Here is a 12,147-nt window from a genome sequence, read left to right as displayed (position 1 = left end):
TAATAATAGTAAGTCGTAAAGCTGGTATGTAGGTCAATATCGTTAATGATAACAGTAGCGATTGATAACCACGTCGCCGACTCGGCGGAGGAGGCGGCAGCTGCAGCCGCTTACCGTCGGACTGCGAACCTGATAAAGTCGGCGAGCGATTGGCATCTGATATCACACTCACACACACACCTGTACGCACATATATATATATAATATTTACATGTAATATTACGTGAATCATAATAACACCGTACTGCAATATTCATAACGCCTAATATTTTATATAACTAACTTATACGGTCGTCGGTCTCGACGGCACGCGTATTAAGCTCACAGTCAACGTGATTTTAATACATCGAATTCTCTCTTCTGTGTGTGCGTGTGTGTGTGTGTGTGTGTGTATATGTGTGTATGTGTTAATTTGTTTCGTGTGTGTGCGTTTGTTTTATTATTATATTAATCTAATCGTGTCAAGACTACGACAGGTACCTGCGATAATAAACTGTACAACATTTGCGTCCGTTTTCCACCCGTCGAATATCCAAGCCCTCCGGCCCATTGCTGCTTACGACGTGGACGTCATCGGCGGCTGACGACGGTCTTGTTGCTCAGACTTGAGTCCGGCTGCGGTGGTGGTTCCGGGGTCGCTCGTCCGAGCACCGTGCTCACGCGCGAGCTCGTTGACTCGTCAATGGACTTTGAATCGGACTTTTTGTGCCGGTTTGACGCTCCCGAAACGATAAAAAACAAACGGAATTAACCGATTGTGCAAAAAAAAAAAAAAACTCTCCTTTGTACGACCATAAGAATCGAAATACAAGTCGATTGCAATACCTTACAGGTTTTTCATGCACAGGTAACTACTAAAAATTTATTAGCAACCGTTCACAATATTACTAGGTACTGTATGGTAATGATAATATGTCTTCCTCGCACGATTATTATAAAGCCCGTATGGTCACAAGAAATATTAACTTTCAATTCGACCGTTTGCAGACCTTGTTTGCATTGTTCTATAGTGTGCATTTCAATAGAAAATACTTTGTTTCCGACTTACAATTCATTTTCAGCTATCTGTTTTTTCCCCGACTAATTATTATTGAAAAACAGCTCCGACTGGTGTACAATGATCAATTGATTAGGGTTGTAGTGTACGGTTTTATTAAAAATACAATAATAGCTTGTGTTTTATACTTTTATGGTTATTTTACAGTTCCAGTTACTGAGTCTAGACTGTAATGGATTATATCATATTCAGTGCGATTGGAAGTGGATAACACATGTTTAAAAATTACATATAACAAAAAAAGTCATTAAGATGATGATTTCACCAGGAGGTGGTGGCGGACATCAGTCGTCAGCCGCTGCTGCAGCTGCGGCGGCTGCTGCGGCTGCAGCTGCTGCTTCCTCTGCAGCAGCAGCGGCTGCATCTTCATCTTCCTCAGCTGCCAGTAGCTTTTTACACTTGGGAGATGTGGTATCTCTATACTCAGAAGGCAGTGTGTCAGGTTTCCTCAGCACCTTGGGGTAATTATATAAATCATATTTTAATACTCATTATATTATATATTGTTGTATTTTCCTTTTTTTTCATTAATAGTTTGGTGGATGATAGAGCTGTTGTTTGTCCTGAGGCAGGTGATCTAAACAATCCACCAAAAAAGTTCCGAGGTGTGTATATATAATAATAATATAGTAGTATAAGAATATTTTTGTATTCGCGAGTGATGTTTATATTGGTTATTTTAAAAAATTTTCTTTAGACTGCCTTTTTATGATGTGTCCAATGAATCGATATTCGGCACAAAAGCAATTTTGGAAAGCAGCCAAACAACAACAGCTTCAACAGCATCAGCGTTTGGGTGGTAATGGATTTCCACATGGGATAGGACCATTGGGACCAACGACTACAGTAGGACCTCCAATAGCTACAGATACTGTTTTAATTAAGCGTCTACATGTAAGTATTTTCTACATACTTAATAAATTTATTTTTTGATAATATCATTAATATAATATAACAATTATAATATACATAATAATATATTATATAAATTACTGGGTATGTTAGCAAAAAGTGAATAAAAAAATAATGTACTATGATAGCATGTGAAACTTATTAATTAACAAATTGATAAGCATAGCATGCATAACACTTGTACATATTAATATTGATTCTATATATTTTTTTAAATAAGTGTTACATTATTATACTTCTTTATAAATTGCCATATTATATAGAATCAATAATTATACATTTTGCTGTTGACATTTTATTTTCTGTATTGAATATCAAATTTGATTGTCTCACATTTTTAGCATGCTGCTGAGATAGAGAAGCGCCAGAATGAATCAGAGAATCGTAAACTGTTGGGGACTGTAATTCAGTATGGTACTGTTGTACAGGTATACTACAAGTTACAACAATATTACAAAATGTATTTATTTCAATTTTTAATTAGCTATATTACAACCATTCTGACCATTACAGCTTCTACATTTAAAATCCAATAAATACTTGACTGTGAACAAACGCCTACCTGCCCTATTAGAAAAAAATGCCATGCGTGTTTACCTTGACGCAAATGGTAACGAAGGGTCTTGGTGGTATGTGATGCCGTTTTATAAGCTGCGTTCAACTGGTGATAATGTTGTTCTCGGAGATAAAGTCACCATGGTACCAGCCTGTGTGGGTGGTGGTGGTGTGTCACTCGGGACACCTGGTATAGGAGGTGCCATGGGTGGTACAATGGGATTTGGCTTTGGCGGAGGCAGTGGATTTGGTGGAGGAGGAGGATACAGTGGCGTCGGTTCATTTGGCAGTAGCGGCTTTGGAGGTGGAGGTTACTATAATCAACAACAACAAGTTGCATTGCACGTTGCTGGAAATTATGAACTTCCTGACAATCCAGGCTGCAAAGAGGTCAGTAAATACTTCATAATATTATGATATATTAATTTTAATGTATATTTTATCTTCATTTATTAATTAATTAAACAACCAAAATGTTCAGAAAATAACCACTATTAGTAGAATGTATAAAAGTTGTTAACATTAAAAAAAATTTGTAGATTTTGTTATTTATAATACAATATACCTAGTTAGGTGGTAATTAAAATAATATTGGAACAAATACTTATTTATTTTTACGTTAGATTCCTGATTATTTAGAAACCAACATGATTTAAATTTCATTAAAAAAAAAAAATCATTTTTTTAGTGAATACATTTATTCTTATTATTTAATTTAAAACTAGATTTGGTTATCAATTTTTTTAGAAAAATAAGCACTCATTTTCAACACTTAAAATTAATAAATTTGATTATGTTGTTGGTATAAATTTCTTTTTAATTTCTATTTTATTTTTCCTTAATTGTTTAAAAATGTTATTAATGACATATGATAAATAAAATGTAGAAAATAATTGTCAAAATATTTTAATTTAATAAAAATATAGAATACTATTCAGTAAAAATATTATTTTGCTATTTATCTACTACAATAGGTACACATTTATGTGACATAACATATTATTGGTATATATATTAAATAATAATATGTAAAAATGATGGAGTACTTCAATATTTTTACGATACAATTATTATACTTACAATGTAATAATTTTATGGAATTCAGGTAAATGTTGTCAATGCTGCCACAGGCTCATCCATCCATCATCATGTTCAACATGGTAACAATCAACAAATTCAACAATATCAACAGCAGTCATGGAAGGTCACTTTATTCATGGAGCATCGGGACAATCAAGATGATGTATTGAAAGGAGGAGACGTTCTTCGATTATTTCATGCTGAACAGGAAAAGTTTCTTACAATGGACGAGTATAAAAGACAACAACATGTATTCTTACGAACTACTGGACGTACTTCAGCCACAGCTGCCACATCAAGTAAAGCACTTTGGGAAGTGGAGGTATGTTAAAGTCGATAAAACTATTGACACTATTTGTTAAAATATAAATTGATTAATTATAGTTATTACAATAATAGTTTCTCTTAAATTTACTAAAGAATTATACTTCTTTAAGAATATATAAATCAGATTATAAGTGTATATTTCCTGTATCCTACGATTTAAGATCCTTCATTGAGTATTTCTTGTTTTCTAATACTTAAGGATTCAGAATTTAAGGAATTAATACTGGGTAATACTTTTATCAAACAACAATCATTATTTCAAAATTTCAAAAAAATTTTTTACATAATTAACAGTTGAAATAAAACAACATTTTAAAAATATATGTATATTTTATTTAATATTTTTTATCGTTATACATTTTAGATTCTGAATGAAATAATGAATGTTATGAATCGATTTTTTTTATATAGTTGTAATTCAAATACGAATTACTGTAAATACTTAAAATTTTCACCAAATGTTTATATTAATGTTATCTATACATAGTTCAAAATATCATGGCTTTTTTGAGCTATTTATGGACAGCTGAAATTTTCGATTTTGAAATGTCGATAAAAAAAAATTGAAAATTTAATACGTTTTTTATAAGTTGTTCTTATTGAAGTTAAAAAAAAATAAAAAATCTTTAGTCACAATTTTTTTTTATGAGCATTGAAAGTTCAATTTTTACAAAATATGTCGAAATTGCGAAAATTTACAAGTAATTTTGTAGTTTAAAATTCATAAACATTTTTTGTAATTATATCTATGATTACAAAATTCAACACTAAGTTTTCCTTCAAATAGCTTTAGAGAAAACTGGAAGCCTCAGCTCATTATAGTTAAAGTGTTATGAGCGTTTGAATTTTAAATTTTTACAAAATTGTCTAACGATAACGATTTATCCTCAAATGATTTTCAATATTTGTTATTATTCAAAAAGTTTAAATCGTTGATACTTGAAAATTTCATCAGTTTTTAAGATTGGACTTTTCTTTACACGATTTAATTCTCAAAATATTTCGCTTATTTTAAGTCTATTTATATAGACATTTGAATTATAATATTATTATATAATATAAGGTTAGTTATTTTTATAAATATCGATAACATTTTTTTGGCTGAGTTACTTAACAATTTATTACAAAATTCATTATAAGTTAGTCTTATTGTGTTTAAAAAATTATAACAATATATAGGCACAATTTTATTTTTATTAGCGTTTGAAGTTCAAATATTAACAAAACTAAGTCGAAATCATGAATATTTGCAAATTATTTTGTAGTTAAAATTTATAAAAAATTTTGTGCGAGTGGCTAATAGTTGAAAATTTGATACTAGATTTTCCATTAGTTTGGCTTACAATAATTACAAAGGAAGTTGAGCATTGGTCAATTAAAAACATTTTATCTTAAGTTTAAATTTTTACAAAATCCAAAATTCACGCGTAAAATAACGATTTAGTGTCAAATAAATTTAGATTTTTGTTATAGTTAAAAATTATCAGTCGTAAAAACTTGAAACATACACCAGTTACTTTAAATTGGTATTTTCTGTGCAAGATTTAATTTTGGGGTATTCAGGTCATTAAAGCATTAACCACCTTTTCACTACCGAATTTAAAATATATATTTTATCCTATAGAGTCCTAGACAAGCAATTTATCTACGTTCAGAATTGTTTTTTGTATACAATGACACCTATCATTGGATTCAAATTTAACACTCCTTTATAAAAATATTATAGTGATTCGTACGGCACCTAATGTACAGCAAAGCGGTATCCACTTGACAACGCTTTTTTAAGTTTTTACTTCTTCAATTAACAACATATATTTTTAATTTCATGTTTCAAAGCAAAATATTTTTCGAAATATTTCGATGTATAAAAATCGAAATTTTTTACAATGTCATAAGCGATAACATTTATCGATAAAGATAAAATTTCTTAAATAGTAATTAAAATAGACAATATTAAATTAAATGCCAATTGTCAAGTATAACTTTAAGATACCAAATATGCATTATTATGCACTAATATAATATAAATATGCTTTGTAAGAAAAATGGATCGAAGTATGCAATTATATGTAACAAAAATTTTGCTCTCATAATCTATAGGTCACAAAACAAATTAGGTACCTACTATTATACTACTTTGCGACTTTTATTATTAAAGGAAAAATATATGATGCAAATGCATGAACATCCGCCCTTTAGTTATAACTTATAAGTATTTAAATTTTGTGTTAGCGGAGTGGTGTGGTCGTTCTGGGATACTCCGAAAAATGTTGGTGTACTACTTCACTCAAGTAAACTTTTAATATTATACATAAACTTTTCATCTTCATTTTAATTTAAATATATTGAAATACTCCGAAAATTATTCTACTATAAAATATGAATTAAAAATGTGTGTTAATATTCAAAAAAGTAAAAAACTTAAAAATGTTTGATGATAAAAAATATAAAAAAATTTGTAAGTACATTTTTATATATGTAATATTATGTATTATATATTTTTTTATATTTTTTCAAATTTTGTTTTATTTCAACTGGAAATTATGTAAAAAAAAAAAAATACATTTTCGGAAACATTGATAAATTTTGTAATAACGAGTGTTTTCCGATAAAAGAATATATCTAATATAATATAATATTAAATATAAAATATAAATTAATTTCTTTAGAACGATATGTTTTTAACAGATATTTAATTTAACACAATTTGTTTCATAACATAAAATTATAACTATACAGTGAAATTTCCATTTAATTAAAAAATGCGTTAATTCTATTTAACGAATTCCTTTATACTTAATACAATTTTTTTTGTCTCCTATGCGACTTTGTAAAATAGAATTTCCACTGTATTACTCAAATCTAAAAAGGCTAAAAAGGTGAACAATAAAGATAGAAGGTAACCACTGAGCTGTACAATTTATGTTCCAATATATATCATCATTGAGTAAGTCACTCCAAAGTTTATGTTTATTTTAAATTCTTCAATGATAAATTATTTTCAAACACTAAATCATTGCAAACAAAAAACAATTCTTTGTGAAGATAGTCTATCAACCTACATTACTTAGTATATTTACTAGTATCTATATTATTTAATGATATGTTTTTTTTTTTTACTAAATCGTCTAAATCTATTTTATTTTTCGTATTACGATTGATTTAATTTTTTTTTTTTTTTAATTCTTAATACATTGTTTATTATTAATAGGATATGCATTATAATAGTATATATTAATTATATTATATTATATTATACGTCTTAAACGTAGTAATCATAACCGTATAGAACGACTAGTACGGCGTGAGTAGGTTCATGGAAAATAAGTAATATCTTAAGGTCCTTACACACTAGGCGAATAGTACGCACTCGGACGCGATTTTAAATCACCGCGAACGTTCACTTGAAAATTAAACAGCATATTATATTAAATAAGACCATTCCCACTATGTAAAGCAAGCGGATAAAATACGCTACCGTCCGCGACTGTTCGCGTATGCTTATAATTTTAGGCGAACATTTGCCCAAAACGACAAAAATTAAACACGTTGTTTTGAATGGGTCTATTCACACTGGGCAAATGTTCGCGCGTGTTTCTCCCGAATAACAATATAGTTCGGCGCGATTTTTAATCGCGTAAAATTGTATAATGTGTAAGCTTTGTGTTTTAGCAAATAAAATTCGTGGTGATTTAAAATCGCGCCCGCAAGGCCAACTATTCGCCTAGTGTGCAAGGACCTTCATATAATTAATCTTATGCCGTAAAAATTTTACATTGTGTGCGTAAAATAATATAATATTCGTAAAAGTTTCAAGCTCATAAGAATAACAATTTTAAATTACTATTAAATAATTAAAATGGTGATTCTTTGTTTAATAATCAAACTTTTATTTCAATCTTTTCGACTAAGTTATACTTTTCTTATCGATACTTTTAGGAAAAAAAAATTTACTTAAAAAAAATCTAAAATACTTATAAATAATTCAGAATTAGTCATTAAATATTATTAGGTGTACTTTGTATAGAAATTTTTGCATTCAGTTTTTAATGAAAATTTCAAGAACTCATACAGTTATTCGTTTTTTAAAGACTAGGTATAAAATAAAAAATCGTTTGATGAGAAATTGTTATTTTACGCATGAATATCCTAATCAACATTTTACTTCAGACAATCATAATTACGAATTTACGCCTAACTTTTTAATTTTTAATTTCAGTAATAACAACTTAAACAACTTATAAGGAAACTTGTATTACCTTTTCAAGTTTTTCGACTTAGCAAACATTATTTTATTGACGATCATTGTAAAAATAAATCTAACATTTTACATATCTATATAAATAAAGAGTATAAATAATTAGTTCAAAAGTCTAAAAATATTTTTAAATTTTTAGAAAATATAAAAAATGCTAACATAATTATTTGGTGACAATTTTTAAAATGGTAATTTATTCAAATAGGTTTTTGTTTTTGAAATACATTAAAATGAGAATTTTTTTTGGAAATTAATTTAGCGTAAAAATTCAAGTTTTCTCTTAATTGTTTTGTTTTTTCAAATTATTAAGAGAAGTACTAAAAATTTTTATTATTGATCTAAAATACCAACTACCCTCTTACTTTTCTATTAGAAAATTATATTATTATAGCATTTTTCCCACAGTAAACAAAAAAAAACATTCATCGGTTCTATTCAGAATCTAATATGTACCAGTATTTTATTATTTAACAAATTTTATTTATTTTGAAGATTCAAAGATTTTTATATACACGTATATTCTATAATCTATATTATATTTTGTTAATAATAAAAAAAAGAATCTTCAATAAAAAATTGATTTAATAATTAAGTAATTAAGTGCTCTAGTGCATCTCTGTGTCGTTTTTATTTAAAACCATATTATAGAGTTAGTAATAGATTTGTAATGTACTAATGTGTATACAATACACATGTTAAAGTACATATGTTTTGTGTCCTTTATAACACTTTGAAACAAATTTTAATAATAATTAAAAATACGTAGTTATAAAATTAAATTTTACATAGGTATTACACTGTGAATAGATTTTTTAATTTCCATATAAATCTATATTTAAAAAATAAATAATTAATAATCTTATATTATATTATAGTGTACATATGCACACATGTATTTGGTTTTGATTATATATACCAGCGGTTCTCAAACTGTGTTCTGCGGAGCCCTAGGGCTTCCTGAAACTAATCTAGGGGCTCCGCGAACACATCTGAATTAAGTACATAATATATTATTATTCATTTAATTGTTACAAGTTACATTTATACTGTATAAAGTTTGTATATTAGCAATTTATTGATACATAATTTTTTATGAATTGAAAAATTGGTATTTTAAATTTTTTTTTTTTTAGCATCTCAAGGACTCCGCGAAAATAATGTTTGAAAACCGCTGATATATATACTATAGTTTCAAGCTCTGGGTTTTAGGTATCTAACAACTAATTGAAGCATAAAATATTATATCTATCTAAAACTCACGAACAATTACTTATAATGATTTATACATGGTGTAAATAATGTACATTATATATAAATATAATATACGTATATTATGTTAAATGTATATTATCATCAATGCTTTAGAATAGGATCATCAACCTTTATAAATTATTAAGTACGATAAAAATGTGTGGTTTCTAGTTATCGGCAATGATTTATATTTAAAATTAGAAGTTCAATACAATAATATAATTATGCCTGTAAATAGGTCTACCGCGGTAGGTCGTCTAGTTGACTAGATTGTTAACTAATTGGGGACCCCTAATTTAGACTTTAAAGCAACAACTTTATTTTTATAGAAAGTTGAAGGTGAACTAAGTAACTATTATATTATATTTTAAGGAAATCAATATTAATGATGTATATGATCAAATTATTTTAATAAAAAATATATTATTAGTTATTACTAATTAAATACCTATTTATTACACTCGTACATAATTATATTAATTACCATTTGGCATTTTAATTTTAACTTATCTGTTTTTTGATTTTTATTAGCTATAATCTATATTATTGATCAGTGGTAGGAAAATTATGAATCGTTTGGTAAATTTATCTCACGGTTACATTCATGCAGCCCGTGATTCGTGAACCATAATTTCAAGTTATAAAATAAATATAATACGTACAATACCAAAAATAAAAAACTTATACTTTTTGACCATGTGTTAAAATTATTTGGATATTTCTAGTATTCCTGATATAGACAGTAAACATTGTAAAATTACTTCATAATATGAGATTATTTATAATCAATAATTTATTTATTATTGTATTATAAACCTCCAAATAAACTTGTTTAAATTTTTTCATTGTTTCATTGCGGTTAAAATTACTTTTAAAACGTTTCTATTTATTGTTGGTTTCTGCGATTACACGGCTGTTTGTAATCTACATTCTAGTATTCTACATAATATGATTTATCTTAATACAGTTCTTTATCGTAAAAGTGTCACTTAATGTGATTTGTCAACATGAATCATGATAACTCGGTTCATGAACGACTGTGTGTCTGTATATATCATAATATACGTCATGCATATAATAATATAAACGGACATTATTATCATCTTGACAGAATGTTTAGTTTATCATACTGTATTGCCGTCACTGGAATTAGTTTTAAACCTAGTGGCTAGTATAGTTGTCAATCTGTTGTTTTTACTTAAAGGACTGTCTTCCACATTTATTTTGTACGAATATTTAATTGATTTACTTATCATGTAATGCATTTTATACAAATATCTCAGTAATTTCGTATATTAATTACACATTTTTTACACAGGTAGTGCAACATGACCCTTGTCGTGGTGGTGCTGGTCATTGGAACTGTCTATTTCGGTTTAAACACCTTGCTACCGGCCACTACTTAGCTGCTGAGATAGATGACGACGAGACTATGGATCAAATGAGATCAAAACTCAGAGGTTTATCAATTTTGTTTGTATTTATATTGGTTCATTTGTTAAATAATTAATCTTTCCTATGATTTATATACATAGATGTTCATGGTGGACCTGTTTATCATTTGGTGTCAGTGCCACATTCCAATGAGATATCTTCATTATTTGAACTTGATCCTACAACATTGTATCAGGGCCGAAGTGGTCAAAGTAGGATGGCTGCCCGACAACTACAATCAGGAGGCACTCCGGCATACGGTGGATCATCCGGAACGCCAGCAATTTCAGGTTATGGAGGAGGTTATGGTACTACATCAATGGCTGCTATTCAGCATCATCATCAACCAGCTAACTTAGATTCAGTAGTGCCACAGTCGTCATACGTTCGTCTTCATCATTTATGTACCAATACTTGGGTCCACAGCACTTCAATTCCTATTGACAAGGATGAAGATAAACCAGTCATGTCTAAAGTACCTAATTTTTTAAATTATTATTATTGTTTATAATATCTGATTAAAAAAAATTGTTATGCATAAATAAAATAAAAGGTTGGCTGTGCTCCAGTCAAAGATGACAAGGAAGCATTTGCACTAATACCAGTATCGCCGTCTGAGGTGCGTGATTTGGATTTTGCCAATGACGCATGTAAAGTTTTGGCGTGTAACAGTGCCAAGTTATTAGAACATGGCTCGATATCAGCTAATGAAAGACGGTAACTTAAAAAAGAAATAGTCAATCATAATAATTTTGTTGTTCTTATAATAATACTTGCATTTCTGTTTCTCTTTAAAAATAAAGGGCTGTCACAACGTTGCTTCAGGACATTGTATACTTTGTGGCTGATATGGAAAATGAACAAAATAAATCAGAAGCATTGGAATTGGTGGTAGCCAATCCAAACAGGTAGATTTTTATAAATTTGTATTATAATTGGGACTCAGAAGTTGATGACCTTAAAAACAATAAAAAGTGACTTAAAAAAAATATGCAAATATGACATAACAATGGCAAAAAATATTCTTAAAAAATGAACTGAAAAAATTATAAATATTAGTTTTAAATTAATAAAAATATATTTTTTTTTAAATTTTACTCTATTTTACTATACAATTCTATATAAATTTATCAGAGCTTCGAATTACTCAAAATATGACATAAAAATGACAAAAATGTCCTTAAAATAGGAAATTAAAAAATTACAAATATTTGTTTGTGGTAATTTCCAAGTTTTAAGTTATCGAAAAAATGATAAGAAGTGAAGTAATGTG

At 28.1% G+C, this 12,147-nt stretch overlaps 1 protein-coding gene across 1 annotated transcript in view; it reads left to right on the top strand.

Annotated features, from left to right (window-relative positions):
* The first annotated feature begins 21 nt into the window (after nt 1-21).
* The window catches only part of LOC114123271 (inositol 1,4,5-trisphosphate receptor), a 30,149-nt gene continuing 18,023 nt past the window's right edge, over nt 22-12,147 (top strand). Inside the window, 11 exon segments of the mRNA XM_027986178.2 lie at nt 22-847; nt 1,205-1,518; nt 1,592-1,662; nt 1,755-1,951; nt 2,311-2,397; nt 2,483-2,914; nt 3,630-3,926; nt 10,759-10,900; nt 10,976-11,349; nt 11,428-11,591; nt 11,678-11,782. Of these exon segments, the coding sequence (XP_027841979.2) occupies nt 1,310-1,518; nt 1,592-1,662; nt 1,755-1,951; nt 2,311-2,397; nt 2,483-2,914; nt 3,630-3,926; nt 10,759-10,900; nt 10,976-11,349; nt 11,428-11,591; nt 11,678-11,782 (2,078 nt within the window). The 5' untranslated portion in view covers nt 22-847; nt 1,205-1,309.

The sequence above is a fragment of the Aphis gossypii genome, chromosome X, assembly GCF_020184175.1.
Source record: "Aphis gossypii isolate Hap1 chromosome X, ASM2018417v2, whole genome shotgun sequence".
Lineage (NCBI taxonomy): Eukaryota > Metazoa > Arthropoda > Insecta > Hemiptera > Aphididae > Aphis > Aphis gossypii.
The sequence above is the reverse complement of the archived record's forward strand: the minus strand, read 5'-3'. Positions and strand labels throughout refer to the sequence as shown.